At 34.4% G+C, this 25,431-nt stretch overlaps 1 protein-coding gene across 2 annotated transcripts in view; it reads right to left on the minus strand.

The window, feature by feature from the left end:
- The window catches only part of SLIT2 (slit guidance ligand 2), a 356,666-nt gene that overhangs the window by 95,756 nt on the left and 235,479 nt on the right, over positions 1–25,431 (minus strand). For both annotated transcript variants that reach the window (XM_082728507.1, XM_082728506.1), the window contains exons 9-11: positions 23,887–24,025; positions 4,755–4,826; positions 4,180–4,251 (exon numbers count right to left, since the gene is read on the minus strand). In XM_082728507.1, coding sequence (XP_082584633.1) covers positions 4,180–4,251; positions 4,755–4,826; positions 23,887–24,025 — 283 coding nt within the window. The remainder of the gene's footprint in view (positions 1–4,179; positions 4,252–4,754; positions 4,827–23,886; positions 24,026–25,431) is intronic.

The following is a 25,431-nucleotide window of genomic DNA, read 5'->3' on the forward strand; positions in this document are numbered from 1 at the left end:
AATACAGCAATCAAATTAAAATACAGCCATCTTTCCTTGTAGACCTCAGCAGAATTTGGGAGCTAGTTAGTGAAAAGAGAAATTATAATAAACACTACAACGGTTTCCAAGGGGTTAATGAAAGAAAAGTAAGAAAAGACCAAAACTATGTGTTGAAGATCTTGGACATAAACATTTTCTGGGATAATCAAAATTGAGAAATGCACAAATTTACTTAGGAGAAGAGTTTGTCAAAGCCCTTTCTTTTGTTTCTGGAATGTTTCCTCAGTGCTTTAACAAGGCCAGTAGGGGACTCATCTTATCCCTATTTTAGAAATGAGATAACTGAGGCACAAGGAAATTAGTAACAACTTCATCCATGTGCCTAGTAAAGTGAGTTGGCATTTGAACACAACCCACTTAGTGTCCTAAAGGCTATCTTGCTTAGCCTTATTACAAAATTATGTTTCTAATCAGTCAGTGGAAAACAATAAAAGATGTTTGATGTTTACAAACAATGCCTAATATACTAATAGATTGAATCCCTAATAAATTGTTATTAAATATTATAGAAATTTTGTTGATGTCACAGTAAGGGCAATAAAAAGCACTGAGGATAAAAGCATCCAATTGGTCCACATATTCTGAATGACATTTTCTCATTAATATGTAATAAATTAAGTGAATAATAAAATATATTAGCATATCAATAATATAACAATATGCAGTAATAATATGTAATAAAATGAATTTTAATGTTACTAAAAATAAATAAATGTTAATGCAATTATTTAATAGGAGAGGCCTTTATTTATGTAAGTAATCTCTACACCCAAAGTTGGGCTTGAACTCACGATCCTGAGATCAAGAGTCACATGCTCTACCGACGGAACCAGCCAGGCACACTTAATAGGAGAGACCGTTAAAACCTTCAATAAATCAATCACTTACTATTCTAAGGTAATTAAGTAACAATTTAAAATAGTCCTTTTTATTTAATAAAATGCATTAGAAGTATTTGGCATCATATCACCTTTAATTATTGTTGTTTCTTTAGCAAATGCAGTGACTAAATTAAACTGGGTATGTATGTATGAGAGTGCAGTTCCAGAAAGACACTGAGAGAAACCTTTACATGCAAACACCTGATTTTAAAAAGGAGAGTGTTGCCAATTTGCATGGCTATCGCAGTTATCCAGACCCCCCACCCCAAGTCACTCCACTTCTTTCGAAAGATGAAGATGGCTCACTATTACATTATGCTCTCCAACCCTATTCTTTTCCTGCAAACCTATAATCTATCTGTCAACATCTTTGTCCTTTTGTCCTCGCGGTCATGTCTTAGATCTTGCCTCTAGCAACAACTGCAACCTCTGCATAATTTCAGTTTCAACCTTCTGCCTCCCTGCAGTCACATTTTTCTTGCACTTTCTTAAAACATGCAGGACACTCTTGTCTTGGGGCCTTAGTAGCTAGCTGTTCTCTCTGTCTTGAATGTTCTTTCTCCATGGATCTGCAGAGCTCACTCCTACAACTGGAGTCCTCAGGTCTTTTCCCAGTATCACCTTCTTAGAAGGCCTTTGCTGACAATCTTGTTTGAAATTTCAGCTCTCTTCCCACTGGCATTCCTCTTCCTTCTGCTTGCTTTATTTTCCTTCACAGATTTTTTTTTTTTTAGGTTCCACCCCCAGCGTGCATCCCAGTGTAGAACTTGAACTCAGGATGCTGAGATAATGACCTGAGCTCAGATCAAGATTTGGACGCTTAACCAAGTAGCCAGCCAGGTGCTGCTCCACAGCATTTTAAAATAATCAGATATAATATATCTTCTGACTATGTATAGTTTATCATTGGTAATCTCCATGAGGGGGGGGATTTCTGTATTTTGTTCACTCATGCATCCCCAGAGCCCTGAGTAGGGCTAGGACAAACAGGGTCCCAACTCAACTCTGTGGGATGTACAATTTTGGTGAAATGAAGAGAAAGGCTATTGCAAGGCTGGAGAGTTGTACACTTTATGAAGGGGTAAATAAATTAATCTTTGGAAGGTCAATTCAAAAGGTGAACACAATCAGGAAAATGATACCAGTTGTAGCACATGGACTCTCCCTCATAGAGCTGTTTGATGCTCTTCATGTAACATCTGTTTTTTGATGTTACACGGCTGTATGTGGGTATCCCACTTCTGAAAAACAGTTCCTACTCTTCGGCATACTACTAGGTTTCAAACTAGAAATTCCCCAGTGACTTAATGCTCTGACTAAAAGTCAGTTCTATAAGGAAAGATAATGCTTTGTTACAGCTTTCTGAAAAAAAACTGTGAAAGTGAAGCTCTGGTCATGAAAATTAAGATTTCATTTCAGCAGGCATGTTCTTCTACATGTGTTATTTCTCTTCCTATTTGCTCTGAGTCTGTTATATTTATATGGGTAGGCATGTAATAATTTATAATAGAGTCATTAGTTGTAACCATGTGTTTATTTATAAATATAATATTAAATAACACATTACATTAATAGAGTGTAATATGTAATAGAATAAAACACATAACATAGTAGTTAATAAATATGTGTTATTATAGATATTAAATATAATCTATAATATAATATAGAAATAAGAAATTATATGTTTTATTTATTACTTATTTTATCTTATCATATCTTTTTATCATACGACCAGAAAGAGTCTATTAAGATTAAGGCAATAGCTTAATAGTAAACTGTAAACAAACAGATCTATGTAAGAATTCTCCAACCATTTCTCTCTCTTTTAACATTTACTGGCTTTCTTTGAGGCACAGATACTTGAAGGACCAGGCATTGGAACAGTGACTAGACTTGTGTCCTGTTCTTTTGTGTGGCTGGAATGTGGTCTGTATTTACTTGGGACAATATTACTGTCCAGACAATTTGAGTAATTTAATGGAGTTTTACATTAAACTTTGTTATTGTAGAATCTGCCAGCCCATCCTAAGAGCGGTTTGTACTCTACATTTTCTGCCAACAATTCTTCCACTGATCTTGGACTTCCTCTAGTTAAATCAGCATCAACAAGAGGGGTGCCTGGGTAGTAGCTCAATTAAGCTTCCACCTCTTGATTTTTGGGGTTGTGAGATCAAGTCCCCCGTGGGGCCCCATGCTCAGCGAGGAGTCTACTTGAGATCTTCCCTCTTTCCCTCTCCCTTCCTCCATTCTCTCTCTCTCTCAACAAACAAACAAACAAACAAACATCAACAGCAAACAGAAACAGACCTAAGCAGATACTTCAGGTGAAAGGTGAAGTGATAGATTTTCTTTCTTTCTTCAGAGGAAACTAGTTTTCTGAGCAGACCAGCATAGCAACCTCAAGAGCCCCATGCCCAGATGACTGCTACTAAGCCCCAGGTGTTTATCTGAGCCTCACGCATGCGTCTGGCAGAACTCGGAATTCTGCCATCCTTTCCCACGAGGAGAACCCTTCTCCGAACCCACACTCTTAGACAAATACACGCCATCCTCCGTGTTCAAACTCTAAAGTTAAAATCTGAAAGAAAGTTTACCTTACTTGGTGGCCTTCTGAAGATTTTTTACTAATTTGAAAAAATAACAGCCTTTATCCATTTATTTGACACTTTCATTTATGTAGTTATCTGCCTGAAAATCCTTTTGAGATTAAAAAGCTGTCATACTTTGTTATCTTTGTTCTTTGAGAGAGTAAAGCTGGTCCTTTCAGGGAAGTCTTAAGGAGAGGAAGCAGGAGTCGAAGAAGCCCCTCACTGGGCATCTTCAACTGTTCTCTTTAAGACTTCACTGGACATCATTCCAAAGGGAACTTTGTCCCTAGAGAGTGGCTACTGGCTTAAGGAATATAAATACAACAATGACCAGAGTGCTCCAAAATAAACATTTCCCCTTTATTTCAGAACCAGAAAAACTACCAATAATATCAATGTACAATAATAAAGAGGCTCTTACTCTAGCTCTCTAAATAGCAAAACTATGAAATCCTAACATATACACCTTCAAAAATGGGCTGGTTTTAGTGACGGGTGGCAGTCTTCCACAAAAATGATGAAATTCATTAAAATCGATAGTAATTAATATTATTAATAGTTCATAAGAAAAAGTAAAGACAATTTTTCTTAAATTCAGATTTTTAAAGAAATGGAGCTATTATTAGTTGTGTATTCTGCTTTCCTTCTGTGATGTGGTCAATACTTACAGGGAATTCAGAGAGCGTAGTCCTTGGAAAGCATCTGGTGCTAGTTCAGAGATCTGATTATTGCTCAGGTCACTAAGATTAGAAATAGGGTTAGGTTAAATGAAATAGAATGTCAGGGAGGATTTATAGCAGGAGAAAGCTATTTACTGCCTTTACATGTCGATTTTGCACCTATCAATACATGTATAAAATTTGCAACATGAAACATCTGAAGCATCTTAAATTAAAAAAAAAAGTCAGACTTTTAAATCAATTATTGGCTCTTTGCTGAAATCATTATAAGAGATGCCATGTCCTATTTTTGAAAATAGAATATCTAAGATTTGACTGCATACTATACTGATCACGTACATTCACATGGGTGTGAATCATTATGTTAAATTTCAGATAACTTAAAAATATCACATGGTTTAGATTTTAACATTATAGTATTATACAACGAGCAATCAGATAGTCACATCACTTAATATTTAAGCTGTCAAACACTCAAATATTCATACGCAAGTAAATGCCTGCATGGTCATGACCTGTATAATTTTTAAAATTACATATATTCCATAATATTATTCACTCACATTCTTCTAAGCTTTTTATATGGTGAGAAAGCTCCAGGAGGGATGACCTTGATTGAGTTCTGTTCCAAACGTCTGCAATGAAAAAATTCAATTTTTAAAAGGAAACGTGAGCTCTCAGGGATGTTTAATTCAAGCCCAGGATTCATGTCAAGAAGCAAAGTTGATAAGTTGATACTCTTCATGAGCAATTCCTTCCCCCCCCCTCAAAAATGACTACTAAAATTAATAATGCCATGCCCTAAATGTGGAGCAAGATTGGGAATAAAAACAAGGCAATTATATAATGAATAAAAACCTCCTGATTTTTAGACATTACAGGAACATTAATATTTAAGTCTGGACTTTCTATAAAAAAGAAAGCACCTATAAGAAACTAACTTCGGAGTACATTTTAATAACCTTTATATCAGAAAGAGAAATATGTAGTAACCCTGTATAGATGTACAAAATGTTTAAGAGATAATTCTAACTCTTTCACAAAAGAAATTACTGTTGGAATATTAAATTTTATAAACCTTTTATTTCCTCCACAGAAAACATATTATAGGTTCAAAAAAGCTGTTATAGTCAGAAAATTAATTTTGCAGCTTCTTATGAGGCAAATCTTAAATTCCCAAACCATTAAGTATCGTAGGTATTTTCAGTAAGACTGGTTGGACTCTAAATACTTCGTATGAAAACCACTGTAGCAAAGTGTATTTAAATACAAGTGTTTTTATCATGCACTGAAATCAGAGTTGCCAATAATTCTACCCTCTGGTTCTGTTATTGAGAAATATACAATTTTTCCCACTTAGTTATGAAAGACACAAAGAAACACCTTTCATTAAGTGTTTTTTTTTTTTTTTTAAGATTTTATTTATTTATTTGAAAGACGGAGATCACAAGTAGGCAGAGAGGCAGGCAGAGAGAGAGAGAGAGGGAAGCAGGCTTCCTGCGGAGCAGGGAGCCCGATGCGGGGCTCGATCCCAGGACCCTGAGATCATGACCCGAGCCAAAGGCAGCAGCCCAAACCACTGAGCCATCCAGGCGCCCCTCATTAAGTGTTTTGGTAAGTATTTTATCCATCAAACAATGTTGCCTCTCAGCTTCATTTCTATCCATGTGAACATTGTAATAAATGTTTCCATCCCCTTCTCCTCTTCTCTTTGTATCCCAGAGGCTGACTCTCGGGAACCATCTATCCCAGGCTCACTTTGGCATTGGTGGGATTTGGCCAATGAGAGGCACTAGAGACGGAAGGGAGGTTGAGCCAAGAAGCCAGGATATCCTCCCCTGCTCTGCATCAGGGGATGTTCCCAGCAGGGATCCGCAGATCTCCTTCTTAAGTTTAGCTCCTGCTGGGGCCACCTCCTAACTTTGTACACCATCCTTTTCTTCTTAGGTTTTTATAGTCCCAGAGGGAGAGGTACCTTTCTGTTCTGTGTATCATTTCACAACTGCTGAGTTCATTCCTTATATTAAATCCCTCTGTTAAAATACATGGTAAGAGCTTCACTTTCCTGCATGGATTAAAATACACACACACACACACACACACACACACACACACACACACACAATATAGACAGGTATACATATTTATATTGGCATTTTTATATATTTATGCATAAATACAATAACTACATATATGTATATTGACGATACTGTGTCATATACATTGGTTCATTTTTACTGAATATTAGTAATACTTGAACATGCAACTATTACCAACACTTAATGAGCTGCAAATCAAAACAAAGAAAATACCCCACCCCTGGGGATAAAAATATATGTTTATAAAAAATAAAAAATTAAAAAAAAATTCCTGGATTAAAAATTCCTATATGAGTGGATAAATTAAAGGTAAAATTCTATAATGTTAATTCTTTTATGATCAGAAGTTGCAAAACATCTTTTCATTTTATGTTATATTCTTTCCTGTTCATTAGGAAGGAAATGGTGGCCATTATAGGCAAGAATGCTTTAAAATGATACTATCCTCTTATCAATTCTTAAAAATCAGAAATTTTTAAAATATCCAGGGAACCAAGAGAATTGTGATGAGTGTTGGAAAATTTGGGGTAATTACATGTGCAAAGTATTCCTCGCCAACCTACTGTGATTGGAGTTACAGGCTACATAAGGGTTTTGTTTGTTTGTTCCTTTGTGTTTTGTTTTCTTTTTCTGAAGCTATTTTTTAAATTCTATTTACCTAAAGCTTCTATTTTTTGGCACTGTAAATAATTAGAATTAGACCAATCCAATATGCAGAAAAAATGTTAATTATATTGTTGACACAAATAAGCATATAAAATAAACTGTCACTATTTAAAAAAAAAAAAGAAAAAAGAAAATACCCCAGCTGGTTAAATAGAAATGCATACATTTTGGTCTTATCCAATTCCAAAGTCCTCCTCACAGTGCCAGGCTTTCTTCAACAGGCTCGGGTTTCACCTTGACCGCCTTATCTCTATATGCAATGGGTTTCCTCGACAATATTGCTCCTGAACTCATTGTAGCACTTAACATTGCAAACAATACTTCTTCCACGGATCACTGTATGCCTCTGGTTCTCTACTTTTCTTTTTTTCTTGATTTCTGGATTTGTTTTCTAATCCTCTAAATCCTGTTATTCCCCAGGTTACTATCCCTTCCTCTCTGATACAAAAGGTAAACTCTTTTCTCTATTATCAGCATCACTGGTTATGATTCTCCTCCTTCAAAAAGCAGAAATTATTTTGTTCACACTCAAGATAAATTCAAGTTTATTTACAAAATATGTGAGGAAGAAAATACAAACTGCTCATAGTGTACCAGTCAGATCAGTCTTTTAGGGGCCTTTTTGGTATGCACATTTATTTTATCTCATTAAAGTCTTCCTGCATAAAGAATTCAGATTGTACACTTTATGTCAAATATGGTATCCTACATATTTTCCTAATATCATTAAATATTTTGGAAGATGCTATTTTTAATGTCTTTATAATATCTCATTATCAAAATGGACCACATTCCTTAACCATTCCTTATTATTAGCCCATTTATGTTAGTAATAATTTTACATTATTATGAATTGTATTGTTTAGTTATTTTAAGATGACTGAAGCATGGCCTCCTCTTAAAGCCCGCCTTGATTTTCTCAGGTGTGGTTACTTGTATCTTTCTCTATATACTCAAGGGCATTCTCTTCTCTATGTCTCTGCTCTGTCTCACTGTATTCTAGTCATTTTTCACATATCCTTTCTCCTCCAGGTTCATTGGCTCCTAGGGGGCAGATCTGCCCCAGAAGAAAAGAAATAAATTGTATGAAGAAAATATGGATTTGGCATCTTGATTATTTATCTAGGTCTCGAGAAAGGGTACTTTCGTCAAAAGCTCTAAATATAACAAAGGGCATTTAAATCATTTCACTGTTACATTATTGATTAGTATGTTATAAATTGATGGTTTAGAGACACTTTTTTTTTTTTTTTTGCTGAGATCCATTCTTAGAGTTAGATCTTAAGAAGTTTAAAATGTAATCAATGAAAATACTGTGAAGGCAAGCTATAGACACAACACTATTAACGAGGGCTTTCTTCAAATCCAGAGCAATGAAACATCATTTCATTCTATTAAAGATTTGCTCAAAATAATATAAAGCTATGATGAGAAAAAATTAAAATTCTTAGTGCCTAGTAGATTTCTTTCAATGAAACACTAATGCAAAACTAGTTTATATGATCACTTTTCATAAATATCATTTCAAGTTCCTGAGAACAGAAAACTGGTATTTATTCATTTATTCACTCTCTGTATTCTACCTATGCAAAATACACTATATGAATGGAATTCATCGGTGATCAGAAGCAAACATGTTTATACCCTCATGGACGTTTTACTGATAAAGTGTCTAATTTTGCAGTTACAGTTCTGATTAATTTGTTCAATAAAAAGTTCTTAAAAATAATATATTCAGCATTGAAATATCAATAACATTAATTCACAAATGTGGACAAACTAATTCTGTCATCTAAATGAAGAATTTTGTTAGAAATTTTTAAACTCAGTTATTACTTTAAACTCTCTGAATCCAGAACACTTAAAATAATCACTAATTGTTCTAATGGCACTCAAATACATTTAAGTAAAACAACTAAATTTATGTGTCTAATCTACAGTTCATGTTATTGATAAATATTCCTAGTCAAGTAGACAAATGATATGTAAGTGAAGGTATATACTTTTTAGAAAATGCATGCAAAGAAAGTTATAAAACAAGGACAACTCATGACCAAATAGTGTCAAATTTTTACATAAAAATAATAATTCCAACATAATATAGTGATGTTGCACATATCAGTCATTCTTGCAATATACCATGACTTAACCTTCACATTAAAACTATTTCTTTTTTTTTTTTTTTTTAAAGATTATTTATTTATTTATTTGACAGAGAGAAACCACAAGTAGGCAGAAAGGCAGGCAGAGAGAGAGGAGGAGGCAGGCTCCCTGCAGAGCAGAGAGCCCGATATGGGGCTCGATCCCAGGACCCTGAGATCATGACCTGAGCCGAAGGCAGAGGCTTTAACCCACTGAGCCACCCAGGTGCCCTAAAACTATTTCATTTACAACATATGCAACAGAAAGCTGAACAATCAAATGTAAAATGGATTTGCTTGCTTTTCTTTATCTATTTGCTTACAACCTTTGTTCAAAAAAAAAAAAAAAGGATTTGAAACAGAGCTTATATGGTTATTTACACTGACTCAGCAGCTAGTTGGTTTTTATGGCATTCTACCAGCAGTCCATTAAGGCAAAGCATAATTGCTTCCTTCATTCAAACATATTCTCAAGCAAGAAAATATTCTACCACTGACAGATGTCAACCAATAAATTTTAAAATGTTTCAAAATGTCCATTTCCTCCTCTTTACTGGGCAAACAATAAACTAATGTCTACTTCCTTTAAATTCAGATGTCTAGGACCATACTTTTCATTATAAGAACTTTAGGATATATTTTTGAAAACTACAAGCAACACACATCTCAAATGGTCTTCATACTCCTATAGAAAAGATGGGAAGATATTTCAACAAGATTATAAAATATAAGGAAGAAATATATTAGAGCATTTGGGTGAAGGTTAAAAAAAGAAAATGAGATGTACATTTTCTATCTTTCCTATCCTCTAATCTTCTATTTTAATAGCATAAAATCTGCTGAATTTTATAGAGTGCAAATTTGAATCCATTGTTCCATGAAGAATCTAATTAGAACATTCTAGGGTTACAAAAACAGATAGTGTCATCACAAAGATATATTGGCATGCTGTGGGTAAAATCCACCATAATTAAGAGCCTTCCAAATGTTAGTCCTTCATAAAAATAAGATTCAATATTTTGAGTTTCAAAGTAAAAATATATTTAAAAAACTGAATAAGGGAGGGAGAATGCTCCATTAACCACATACTATATGGAAATCTTTTTCATGTAAAAGTAGCCAGAACCTTTTCCTCCACAGAATGTAATGTGAACAATTCCAAAACATTTTATCATTCTAGACGTGTGTGTGTCTGTGTGTGTGTGTGTGTGTCTGTGTGTGCGTGTCTGTGTCTGTGTGTGTGTAGTTTATACAAAAGCAAACTACTGTTACCATTGCATCAAAATCACAAGGAACTTTTAGTTAGAAGTCCAATTAGATAAGAAATGGAAGCCATTTTCTAACTACCCCATCCAAAATTTCAGAGGTACAATATGTTTAGCCAATAAAAACCTTTCTCCTCACTCACATGCATCTTTTTCTCTTATTCTTTAATTACTGCTTTAAAAAAAATAATAAATCATGCATGTCTTCACACTTACAGGGTTCCTAGGGAATGAACTGCAGCCAATATATACCACTTTCTGGTGCCTATTTTAAAGATTGTAGAAAATGGAAAATTATCAAGAAATCTCTCTGCTCTCATACTATATAGACTCTTAGAACATGGAAATGATGTACCAGTACATCTGAGCTCTGTGACATAAAATACTCTACAATGGTTATCAGCGAGCAGATATTACATCAGTAGAGTATACAACACAGTCCAACCTGGGAATTAAAAACTCCAACTAGTTCTGAAGCCATTTACAAGACAGTAAACAATATTAATTTATTTTAAAAGACACTTCCAGCTCACTAGTTTTCAATTCTCAGGAATTATTTTCAATATTTTTCAAACTAAATTATGTTGACAAACCATACAAAATAGCATCCACATGCCAAAGCTAAAATAGCTCTCTCCAAGAGGTATTATGTTTTGTATATGTGTATGCATAAAGACAAAAAGGTATGGTTTAGTGATTAAAAATAAAAAGGTATGGTTAAGTGATTAAAAGTACGAGATTTACAACCACTGATAAACTCTGTATCCTTTGCAAAAATTAATTTGCTTCTTTGTCTCAGTTTCTCTTTCCAAAAAATGAGGAAAATAAAACCTACTATAAAACATGTTTTTGTAAAAATTATGAGATGGAGAAAAAAATGGTTTTTTTTCTTTAAAAAGGGGGAAAGAATAAACATATGGGGATATACATGTGTATATATGTAATCACACATAATAAGCAGCATCATATAATAAAACATCTACAACATGCTAGTTTCACACACACAGATTATATAGAGAAATAAATCTGATACATTATTTAAAATAAATATATGTGATTCCAAAACACAGTTTTAAACAAATTAGCAGTACAGATTTGCAGATAACCCAGCAATTATATATTAAACACGTACAGACATACATCATTCACATGAAGGCTGAAAAAATACATAAAATGTTGTAATTTCCATGATTGACATGATTAAAATATATAACATTGTCTCAAATTTGGAAACTGTCTTAGGAACTCAAAAGGTTTTACTACATCAGTGAAGTATGAGTTTGGATTGATTGTATCTGTAACATACAGCCCAGATGTTGATTATACATGGCAATAAAACTGACAGTTCTTTGCATTTTCCCCATCTGCTTTTAACATAAATGGCAAAAACAGCTGCCAGAGAATAGAACATAGATTTAATGGGGTGTGTTTGTGTGTGGGGAGGGGGTTGTGGAATGACCCTAGCTTCTGAATCTTAGACTGCTCAGTGTAGCCAAAGAGTCTCATCATAGGTAACATTAATCCAACATTTGAAAAGGAGGAAGCAGCTATATTCCGTTGACATTAGGGATTCTCTTGCCTAGTACATAATAATTCTAAAGTAAATACTTTATATTTCTGAATTATTACTACTAGTTTTAGCAGTAAATGTATGCCCTGAAATCTTTCATATGTCTATATAAAATGACGGAAGATATTTTAGACTGAAATACTTTCCAAGTTTAATAAGTAGCTTCAGCAGCTGAGTGAGTATTTGCCTCTGGAGGGACATATTATGCATATAGAAATATGCAAATGTGCATACTTCTGCCTTAGGATTGTGTCCATACTGAGTATCAGCCATCCCTGTTTTAGGTGACTTGTTCCTGAATATTGTCCATTTCTGTAATCTTATTTTATTTTATTTTTTTGTGATGTCATTCTAGGGTACATGCCCCTTAGGGTAAATCCAGCTGATGTTTTCTGGTAGAAATAACTCTTCTTCCATTTGGCCTTTCAGTGTTTAAGGCAAGACACAAATGTGTGTGTGTGCAAGGGTGATTGTTCTTCCTGAATTCATATTCACGTGGTGAACTAAATGAATGTTAACATTTTAATTTGTGTACTCATATGCATATATATTCAAATGCAAAGATACAGTCAAAATGCACAATCACATGCTTTAGATTTACGGGGGGAAATGGGCTTACGTATAAGGCTCACTGATTTCAGGGGAACAGAGTATAGATCCATAATGTCAATAATAGCAAGATTTCATATATAATTTTTCTTTAGCAATTCAAGAAAGAAAAATAGATAATTATTCTGCTGCTTTGTTTTTCATTATTGATGAAAATCTTTTGGACACTAACTTTGAGTCAGGCACTGAGCTAAGTTGCCCATTTGGTAATAATTTTAGTTTTATAAACATTATGCAAATTGTCTTTCCACATTACTTTTTTAACAGTATTACTCAATGAGTAGATAGCTATTGACCTTCTTCCTCTGCACCGATTTATTGTCCAAATTATCCATCATCTTTTTCCTCAAGTTTAGGTAACATTGTGGCCACTAGTAGTATTTGAACTGCATGAATTCTCAATTTAATCTTTCCAGATGATTATAGAACCATAAATCTATGACTTAATCCCTAAAAAACACATGCTGGTGATTTGTCTGTTAATCAGGAACGTTTTAACCATGCACCAGCTGTCTTCATTTTTATGTTAAAGTCTACACACGTCTTATTTGACCTCTGATGGATCTCCATTTACTTTTCTATAGAAGCTTTAAGTGGATCGACCCATTCTTGGGATCTCCTTCCATTCCTATCTGCTGCTATGCTCACCTTTACCACACCCTAAGGACTGTTGCTATCACTTCCTTAGTGTACTCCGTCCCTCCAAAGCATTTTCCATCCCATGGTAGGGTAATTTTTCTAACTAACAGATCTCATCATGCTACTAATACACTCCAAATGCTTCCTTTCATACTACTGTTACTAGGAGAGGTGATTCTTCAACATCAGGCTCCCACTTTATGTCCTAGCAACCAAAAACTGCTTTAATTTCTCAAACATATACCACATCTAACATTTCTGGGACTTTGCCCATGCTTTTTCCTCTGTCTTTAGTGACCCCAGTCTCTCCGCCTGCCAGACACATTCTCGTACCTGGAGATGCCTTTATTCTCCCACACAAATCAAGGTATGCGTTTCTCTGTATTCTCTGTGTGTGTATTTTATTACTTATCACATAGCTTTCAGATTTTCTCTTTGTGTGGTTTTAATTCTCTATACTGTAAACATATTGAAGGCTGGGAATATGTCATTTCATCCATAATGTCTGAGGCAGAATAGGCACTCAAAAATATTTGTTGAGTAATGTAGTGCATGAAAATACATGCTATTTTCCCACATGTTCTTCTTCTCTTGCATAAGACTCATCAGACTCCTTGGATTTTTTAAAAGAGAAACCAGTTAGAGTTTCTTTCTTGCCTTACCACCTTAATCTCCACTCTGGTCATTTCAGTATTTCTTTCTTGCCCATCTGTTTTTAATTTTGCCATACTTCTTTTCACTTCTTAACTAATATTATAGAATTTTGATTGAGTCTTCTATGTCTTTCTCCTAGGCAAGCCATTATAGCTTTTTGCTTTAATGATCATACATCTCAACAAAAAATCACATAAAGTATGTGCGTATATATACACCTAACATATGTTACATATATAGCTCTTTGGGGAAGTTAGGCACAAATAAAAAAGAAGTAAGAAAATAAATTCAAAAGACAACCAACAGAATGGGAGAAACTATTTGCAATACATATATTTGATATATTTGGTAAGTCGTTAATATCCAAACGAAATAAAGAATTAATAAAACTCAGTAGCAAAAAAAAAAAAAAATCCAATTTAAAATGGGAAAAGGTCTTTAAATAGACATTTTTCCAAAGAAGACATGCAAATGGCGAATACATACATGAAAAGGTACTCAAAATTGCTAGTCTTCAAGGAAATGCAAATCAAAACCACAATAAGATATCACCCCAGAACTTTAGGCTGGCTATTATCAAAAAGACAGGAGATATCAAATGTTGGCAAAGATGTAGAGAAAAGAAAATCTTTGTGCATTGTTGGTGGGAATGTATATTGGTACAGCCCCTTTGGAAAACAGTAAGGAAGTTCTTAAAAAAATTAAAAACAGAACTACCACATGACCTAGTAATTTCACTCTTGGGTGTATATTTGAAGAAAATGAAATGACTATCTTGAAGAGATGTGTGTACCATCATGTTCATTGTAGCTTTATGCACAGTGGCCAACACAGAGGAACAACTTAAATGTCCTCTAACTGATGAATGGATAAGGAAAATGTGATATAAATATATGTGTGGGTGATATTTATATATACACACATATATACATATATATAATTCACACACATACGCACATTATTCAGCCATAAAAAGAAAATCCCGTCATTTGCAACAACACGGCAAACCTAGAGGGTATTATGCTAAATGAAATAAGTTAGAGAAAGACAAATATTGCATGCTATCAATTGTATGTGGAAGCTTGGAAAAAAATGCTGATTTCATTGAAACAGAGAATAGAATGGGTTGTCAGGGGCTGTGGAGATGGGGAAAGGGGAAGATGTAGTCAAAGGCTATACATGTTCAGTTATAAAGGGAGTAAGTTCTGAGGACCTAATATGCAGCATGGTGATTATAACTAATAACACAACACTGAGAGTAGATCTTAAGTATTCTCACCATATACACACAAAAGAGTTAACTGTGTTAACTATCTGAGGTGACGGACATGTTAATTATCTTGTTCTTGACAATCGCTCCACAATATACACATTTATCAAGTCATCACATTGTACACTTTTGATATATACAATTGTCTTTGTCAGTAATTCCTCAATAAAATTGGGGAGGGGAGGAAAGAAGCTGGGAGAAATAGTAATAATTTTCTTATCATGAACACATATTCTTAAAAACTGACTGTGTATATAATGGATAGATGTAGCTTTTTCAAGATAATTATTTTAGTATTTCATTAATAGCAATTAAAGATTTTCAAGATACACATATGAAATTGAAAATTCTGCCATAATAAGTATGAGAACACTCTAATATTAGTGAACTCAATAATGGCTTACAGAACTACAAGTAGAGCTGAATCTATAAATCTATTTTACATAATTTATCTTCACTATTTTGCTGAGGAACCATTTGAGCTGCTGTAGGCATCACACTAAGCATGGCTACTGATAACGAAGAAAATGAGATGTTTGCTCTGACAGAACGTGATAGAGATCTTTGTTTGGTATACTGAACAATGAATTAACTCTCTACATTCTGTAGGAAGGTGAATTAGGATGTCTTCTTCTGGGTGCTTACTTCATGATGGGATGGTAATATGAAAACTGAAGAAAATACCATCCAAAAACCCGAGGCAATAAAAATAAGGATGACCAACATTTGCAGGAACAATTTCTTTTATATCAAATGACTACGCATCTTATAAAATATATTGTCAGAAATCCTACCATTTTGTTTTTCTAATCGTTAACTATGTTAGCACATAATCAGAACTGAATTATTGATTTATGTATATATTTTAATGATAGCTTTATTTTGATGATGAAATTATTTAATGACATTTCTAGATGAAAATTCTTTTACTTGGTAGAAGAAAACTAGTTTTTTAAAATGAGATTTGGGGAACACATACCAAATTTCTGCTATTGGAAGAATCTCAGAACCAAAGAGATAAATGTACTTCGAATTATCTTCATCAAAGTAGGTATGTAGAGTAATAGATCCGTATTTGAAATTAGGTTTGTATAAAAACACATAATTATTTCCTACATTACAAAAGTATAAAAGTTTTCCACTAAACTTTAGAGACTATATAGCTCCCTACATTCTGTGTCAGTAGGTCTGAAGCAAGCTTCTTTATAATAAAAAAGGTCTTAACCACAATGCAAGATGATTTTTTTTTAAGGTACTAGGTCATAAATGTTTCTACTAGACATACACTAGGAGAGTGCTGTCACATCAGTTAGCCTGCAAAGCACAAAACTGTAAATATATACAATTTAAAGCCAACAGTCATCCTATATGCTAGCTAATTCTGTTAGTGGGTCTGAAGTAAGAAAAACACAGGGATGTGTAAAACAGCAAAATGCAAATGAGTGCTTCAGTCATTAACAACTGCCCTAGTAAAACTATCAATTAAAGTAGAACTGCTTGAATTTTCACTCTTATAATACTTTCTTAACTCTATTTTCTCTTGCACTTAAGAACCCTTAAGTTGGATGTATCTCTAAATTTTTAAGTATTTTCATAATAAATGCATGCATAGTGAAAACAATGTTACTTTAAAATTAATCTACTTTTAATTTAGCATGGCAAACTCAGACTAGGGACTATTTCTTTCTTCCATACCACATTACATTAAAAATGGTATCATTTGCTTTATTTAGATAGTTTATGTTGCCTAAATAGTATAGTCAAGGTAATTTATACATACTATAAAATTAGTTGAGCTGTATGCTGCATTTATTTTTAAAATTTATTTTCAAAATTTTACATTTGAGAAGAAAATCAACCAATTACACAACATGATAGCTGTCCTACTAGCTGAGACATTACTAAGTGCATGATAAATAATTAAAAGGTCACGCTTAAGTTCAAACTCTCATAATAATTTAGTATAGAATGCGTGACTTAAAAACATGTTAATCAAATTGCACTTTAGTTTCCCTACCTATAGAAAGCCAGATGACTTTGACCTACAGTATGTGGATTCAGTTTGGGAAGAATTATTCATTAGAATTAAGTATTCAAAAATTTGGAAGGGGCAAATATAGGAATAGTCTGCAAAATGGTTAAATGTATTTGGGAAGAGTGTCCAAACAGAAATGGAGGAAAAACAAGCACTTGAGAAGTTATATTCAACATCATAAATGTAGGTTGTAATAAGATAATAACATTCAAGAGCCCCTCTTTTCTTCCACTTCTTTATGCATGCAAGTGATCCAGAGGAAACAAAAGAAGCAAAAGTACTCCCAAACCTCACATCTAGCCTCCATTATTTGAACCTCTTTGAAAGAAATTTCTTATTGCTGGCAGAGAAAAAGCAGACCAGTAGTTTACACAACGATGAGCTTCCTTTCCGTTTTACCTATTTGAATAGGATGCCTAAGAAAATGTATTACAGCTCCCGAGAATTTCCAATCCATCTCAGAAAACATTGAAACAACCCTCAGAAGACCTGGGCTAAGAACTTTGCTACCATCTTTTCCCTTCCCATAATCTGAACTTCTCCCTGACCACCTTCTCTAAATAAATAAAAGAATTGCATGGTTTCCAACTTCTGAGTCCTAAACAAGGCAACCAAGAGTGAAGGCAGGAAGACATTAAGAAGAAACAAGATAGGGGCGCCTAGGTGGCTCAGAGGTTTAAGCCTCTGCCTTCAGCTCAGATCATGGTCTCAGGGTCCTGGGATCGAGCCCCACCTCACGCTCTCTGCTCAGCAGGGAGCCTGCTTCCCCCTCTCACTCTGCCTGCCTCTCTGCTTACTTGTGATCTCTCTCTCTGTCAAATAAATTTAAAAAAAAAAAAATAAACAAGGTATACTAAATGGTTACAACCCATGTTCTTACTATTTTCCATGATTTATGGAACGTCTGCATAATGGTTGGAACAGGTGATCTGCCACGGAAAATCTATAACTAGATTGAAGAGAACTAAATGTCTATTTTACAACAATCCATCATCTCATATTCAAAATTTTATATCCAGAAGTGACTTAAGAAATTAATTCTGAGGATGTGATATACAGAGAATCAATTTGCTATTAATAATTCTGTTGCCATGGGCCAGATCCTGAAGACTTGCCTCAAGCACTCCATCTGTAGGAAAAGAAGGTTTTAACCAGCAGAGTTCAAAACAGCAAAGTGCTGGGAAGATCTCAGGTGGGCAATAGTCTCTTTCTTCTATACTTTTTCTACCTTATACTATACATGTTCTATTTTTCCCTCTTTATTGCCATTAGTTTGTGTTCCTTTGTCACATGTTCTGTTTACCATGAAGAATGGAGGCTTGGAGGCTCTCCAGAATGTGCGCACTGGACCCCTGTACTTGTCCCCAACACTAACCTTTTTTTGCATCCCCACTGTGCAAGGTCGGTGCAAAAATGTCAAGGAAAACAGACCTTCCCTGAGTTTGCAGTCTATTCAAGGTAGTCTGACGTTAATCAGAATTTCAAATTACACCGTGACAAGTTCTATGCAGATGAAATCCAGGGAGGATGAGAATATGTGACAGAGGACAGGAGAGATGACACTATGGTAGTTGTAGGCAGAAAGTAATATGAAACAGGTCTCAGTTTTGTACACATTCTTATCCTTCAATGCCTGTCTTTTTGATAGTCCTTCTGTGTTTTCTTCATATATAAGCTTCCCAAAGCTTCTCTTGTCCTGTTTTTCTGAGTATCAGCTCTTCTGGTTTTTTCAATTCTATCTTCTACAATATCCCAAGAAGCCCATGCCCTGTTAACCTTTTTTTTCTTCTTTAGTTAGATCAATGAAAAAACATGAACTCTAGAATCAAATAAATCTCAGACTAAGGTCAGTTTAGCCACTTCATGATTGAAACACTTTAAACAAGATTTCTTAACATTTTTTGACCTCATTAAGAAAATAAAAACACAAAAAATCAGCGGACTGAAATTGTCAGTCTTTGAGGGATTTGAGCAAATGCCTATAGGCTTCATTACAAAAGAAATAACGGCCTTAGAGAAAGAAGTCATCTAAGACCTATCTGTAGGATGACTGAATCAATTAATGTATCTAAAGAAGGAGGCTACCCATTAGATACTGGCTGGATTAGCCCAGAACAGAGAAAAAAGGGGCTCTCAGACACCTGTCGAGAGTAGAATCCAAGCCAGTATGGGGAATAGGCAAACTTAACGACTGAATTTTAAGTATTTATAGTCCATTTTAGCTCTTTCCATGAACTATCCTACTAACGAACTTTTCTCTTACTTACTGTGTGTTTAAAAAGCACCATTATTTCTTTTCCTCCTGGGAGAGAAAGGGTTGTTCCTTCAATTTTTATTTTTAATTTTGTTTACTATAGATCCTTTTATTATTTTTATAAAATTTTTTATTTGTATTTTAATTAGGCTCTATGTCCAACGTGGGCCTTGAACTCACAGCCCTACTCAATAAAAACTTATTTTATATTTATCATCTGCTTATTATGTGCTGCATAATAGATTTGTTGCTGGGTATTCAGTGGTGATCAGAACAGAACTAGTTCCTGCCTCTGTCTTCAGTAGAAGTTTCATGGCACATACATGGCACATATATGACAAGCTTATATATATAAACATATATAAACAAAATGTAATAAGTGCAATCATAATAAGATTCCTAGCCTGCAAATGAGATGACAGATCCTGGAGCATTGTACAATCCCCTCAGGGTGATGAGACCTCTTAGAGAAATCCACCAACATTTATCTAGCTTATGTTCCTGCATTAGTTTTCTTGTTGTATTTTACTTCCATAAATATCTACATCAAAAATCAATGAGAAGATCACATGATATGAGTACAGCATCCAACACTCTTAGATAAATGTCAGTCTCTTCCTATCCCTTTTTTCAATTCTAACTTAAAAAAAAATTTCCCGTCTATCTTAACAATACTGTTTCAGCAAGTACTAGAAGTGTGAAATTATGGTTGTAAGCACAACGTAGAAGAAAGGAAAGGATGAGTCAAATTTCTCTACCTAGAATAACAGGCAGTAGATCACTCCTACTTGTAGTACTTTTTTTTTTGTTAGATTATATTATGAGACGGTGGCAGGAATAAAGGCATGCCACATACAGAAGGAAATCAACTCAATAGCACTGAATGAATTGTCTGCTAAATTGTAGTAAAGAAATTCTACTTATAATTTATGGTAAAATTCTGATTAAAACTTATTTGAAAAATATGGAGGGAGCTTGTAATTTTCAGTTCATCATGTATTAAAAAAACTGGAATCTATAAATATGAAAAAAGAAGATGTTGTACAGCTTTACTTCCACATTTTATGAATCTGATGTTCTTTATACTAATAAAAATAAAAGAGTAATAAAAGAAATGAGTTACTAAGCTAGTCTGTTATGCCACTATAATGAATGGTAATGGGGTATTTTGTTGGAGCTGAAGATCAATATGATTTATTACCAGATGCTCCACTGATAAAGCTGATAATGTAATAATCAGAGAAGTGAAATTCACCTAGAGCTTCACATATGTTGTCATCTCTACTTATAAATTTAATTTATTGTAGCTTTATCTGATACACCACCTCCTCAATACAGGCAAACCCAATGGGACATTATTATTTAGTATAACTTTTATGTTACTAAATTTCAAGATAATACAAAATCTATAGAGCATACAAAATAGAAGAAACGCTCTGTTGTAAAAAATGAAATAGACTACATGAGATAAACTACTTTAAATGTCACACATTGCCTTCAGTCTGTTATATCTACAACTCACTGTTCTTTTGTCAGCCGACCGCAGTGTTCTGTTCTTTCTTATAATCAGGATTTAATCTACCCACTCCTGGGTCCAGGACGATGGTGCTCCCACGGAGACCTTACTAACTCTCTCTATTCTCATCTCTCTCTAAACCCACTGTCTCCGACTTCCTAATGATGGTAGTTTTTCTGCATCTTCAAATCAATCCAGGTCTGTCCTTTAGAGTGACAACTGTCTTTTTTCAAAACACTCTTTCTCAGCCAAACTAAGCCTCCCCTCTCACGCTAGCCCTTTGCTCCTCTTATTTCTGTTGGCTTTCTCTTCTATAACCTCCTTTCTATTCACTATTTCATGGATTTAACCACCAACTTTTATTTTACAATATTAATTTCTCCAAAATCTTTGCCTCAAGTCTTTGTCTTGCTTCAAGTTACTATAGTCTGTATTATCTGATCACCTCTAAAAATCCCACTGGCACCTCAGGATTTCACACATTTTGTTCACTACCATCTCCTTTCCCAGATTTTGTCCTGTCCTTCAGCTTCTTACATGCAATGATACAACCACCACCAGTTCCCCATCCCTCATACTTGAAATTCTGGCATTATCTTGGGTTCATTTTTTTCTCCATTAGTCCCTCGTTTCACCAAATACCCAAACCCATGAATTCTGCTCCTGTATTAACTACCATTCTTGCTTCCACACCATCATCCCCACTGCTACTTAGCTCCTGCTTTTATGACCTCTTTCCTCTATCAACATGATAGCCACCTAAGGAGGCCTCATGCCTGGCAGTCTGTCCTTTTGCCAATCACTGGCACACAGCTATCAGATGAATTCTTTGAAGATTCAGATGAAAACTCCAGATGAAACTTATATTCAAATGCATTCCAAATAAAGATTTAGGTCCTTATACTACACAAGGCCCTCCATGAACTGGTTCCAAACTACCTTTCCACTCTCTTGGCTTCCAAAAGATATACCGAGCTCCTGTTTGGTTGTGTCTTACATTTCCATTCTTACTGCCAATGTTTCTGATGTTCTATTCATTTTGAAAGCCCCCTCCTCATTTTGGCATTTCCATTCCCTACCCATCCTTCAAGGCCTACCTCAAATGTTACGTCTTATACGAAGGCTTCAATGATGGAGGTATCTCCACTTACTGAATGACTATTTATTAAGTATGTAAAGCTCTTCGTGTGTTATTTCATCACAGATTAACAACAACCCTTAGTTTCTGAAGAGAAGAGAAGCTCACAGAGGATACACAACTTGCCTACAATCTCACAGATAGTGAGTGTATAGCTACCTTGAACTTCATTTGTTTCTCTCTTACACATGCATTAATTTGTACCTCATTTCATAATTTTTAAATTGCATTAAAATTTGCCAGTCACTTGATGGGAAAATCTCTGAAAAATTCATGCTGCCTTTCTTATATTAAGTGTTTACTTAATAAATGCTCTTTGGATAGAAGAATATACTATTACCCTATTTGAAATCTTTCTATATCTTCCTACTACTTAATTTATCATATATTACATATATTACATCTTCTGACTAAGACAAAAGTCTTTCATTAATCTGTGGCCCTAAAATTATACAGGGATGTCTTTTCTGAGGCATTATTTTCCATGATGCCCCAACATGCACCTGTTACTCTAATTAGGCTCAACTATGCAATCTTTAAAACATCATGCTCCCCACCACCTTTGTCTCTCATTCCTGATGTTTCTCTTCTGTGGAATGCCACCTACCTCTTCCAAAACCATATATTATTCTTTTTCCAAAGGTCAGCTAAAAGATACTTATAAATGCCTTTGATGAACAAAACTAAATTTTGCTAATAATATTATTATGTGCATACATTATTTCATGTCTGTGTCAAACCTCCATAGATTCTAGACTCTTTACAGATGATCATGTTTTATACTATAAAGTTCTAAGCATATTTTTAAACACCTATTAAATACTTTAAATGATGTTAGTGATCTTGTGGATTAAAGTTAGTCTCATATAAATAAAATTAAAGCAGCCAATGGGCAAAAAATTAATAGTGTTTGATAATAACTTAATTTTTGTGCCTACTACATAGACTTATACAAAGTTAGGCTTATTTTATCATTTCAACCTAAAATGTCCAAAACTATGTATTTAAACTTTAAGAATTGGCCTCTAAAACAATAACATGATAGGCTGAGCAGTTAAGGATTGCTGTCTTAGCTAACGGATATTGAAGTAAAGATTTTTCTCTAATGCTTACTTCTCAAGGTGGGAAAAGCAGTTCATTTTACATCTTACATGACCTTGTTTTACCTACATGACTTATATTTGGCAAGAACAAATGCACACAGCCGTTTTATACAAAATGAAGTACTTCGTCAAGTCAACAACTTTTGATAGAGATAGCCACTGCTTACATAGGTTAAATGCTCACTAATTTAAAACTCTTGTATTTTCTGACTTTATAATTTTACTCTTTTTATACTTTCTGGCAGACTATACAATAGTTCAAACGAAATAATGAAACTGCATTTTAAAACCCGAGGTCTTGAGGAGGCAGAACATCATCTCATTATCTTGATTCTATAATTTGTTTCCCCAGTTTGGTCCTCCTAATATCTCCTCCCTTCAAGGTAAACTTGGACAGGAGGGGCAGATCTACAGACCCCAATGGTCAGACTATGTACAACCACACTCTTATTTTTCCTAAATACCCTAATAACACCTTCCCAAGAAAAGGACAAGTAGGATTTATCCTTTCAAATACATTCCTCTTCATTCTACTTATGTTAAGAAAAAGAAAAACGCTAGCACCTTCAGCACAATATTTCATTAAGCAGAGTCAGGCTCAATGTAATTCTGGAAAGAATATTTGTCTAAACTAATTGATCCCATTGGCCTTCAAGAAACCCAGAATCTCTAAAGAAATTCACGGTTTGGGTCACTGTGGAGGTGGAGAGATGAGAGGAAATTTCAGGGCACATACATTTCTGTGATGGTCTCTGGCAGATTCGTGGGAATCTCCGTGAGACCTTTCCCACGACAGTCTACGATATTGTTGCTACACGTACAAGCAGCTGGACAGTGCAGAACACTGCAAGAAGGAGCCATGAAGGACTGCTGACCTGCAAGAGAAACAAACAGCAAGGTTTTCCCTCCTGAAACTGTGAATAGTGAAACAAATGAGCTTATCTCAAACAACAAAGCACGTTCTTTAACAGAAATACATGTCTCTAAATATCTCAGCATAAAATTGGTCCTTGAGTTCTAAGATATATTTTAGGCAGCATGCATTTATAGTTCTAGGTCAACACTCAGATGAAGCAAATGAGATTCTTAAAACTAATTATGAAAATGATCATTTTTCAGACTTGAAATAATTGTTAAGAAAGGCTAACCTCAGACCTGAAACTGGAATTTGATTCAAAACTATTCTGAGTTCCAAAAAAAGCAGCAGTTTCAGACTAACCTAGATTTCATTTCTGATAAACTTAAATAGAGTTTGGTCTTTATTAAACTTAAATAGCGTAACTTACTCTACCTTCAAAAAAAAAAAAAAAGAAAACAGTAACATTTTCCTCTTGTAAGGTGTAACTGTTGATTCTAAAAAAGTAATCGTGCACCAATAAATGTGGGGAAAATCAGATCTTTCTAAGTTAGATGTCTTGAGAGGTTCAACATTTGTGCTTTCTTTGAAGTTATTATGATAATTTGTAACATGCCATTCTGTAATTATTAATCTAGACAGTTCTTTTATTCGGCTTGGCCTGGTCTACAATGTTAGCATTAACTGGTTACCTGCAGGCATATATTTTTACTACTCAGTATTTGGAAACAAAACTGTTTGGAAATGAGCTTTGACTGTTAGAATGACGAACAACAGAATGTCGGTCGTATTGTAGTAATGGGCATCTGCATACACTTGGCTACTGGAACAAGGGGACAGCCCTCTCTGATCTGCAGCCGAGAGGGCCTGAGCGGTCCTGGATGCCAGGAAGTTGCTGCAAACTCTTTACTAACCCAAGCCCTCTGAACAAGCTCTCAAACTTTACAAAAAATAGTCTCAGTCTAAAAAAGAAACGTGAACTTGCCTTCTTCCTCATCTAGAAAACAGGAAGGGAAAAGTGAAGAGAGAAAAAAAGTGGTTAGTAATGAACTGTTAGTCATTGCATTATTTAATTTTTTAAAAAGCAATCAGACCTGAAGAGAACATTCCCATTCCATGACATTATAAGAAAATTTTGTCTGGGTTGTAAAAAGTCTGGAAAAGTACATAAAAAGTTCTAAAAGACAACACTAAATCAGAATCTTCTGCTAGTACTTCTTGTGCCTCCTTTAAGGAACTATTTGTGACGCATTATATATATTTCAAAATTTTGTGTTATTGTATTCTGAACAGGCACTTCTGAAGAAGAACCAGCCCTGTATTTATAAAATAAGATATATGTCAATATGTATCAGATACTATTAACATATTGTTTTATAAATAAATATAAATATAAACATAAATATCTATATATATGCATTGGTA

This window comes from Mustela nivalis, assembly GCF_964662115.1.
Source record: "Mustela nivalis genome assembly, chromosome: 4".
NCBI lineage: Eukaryota > Metazoa > Chordata > Mammalia > Carnivora > Mustelidae > Mustela > Mustela nivalis.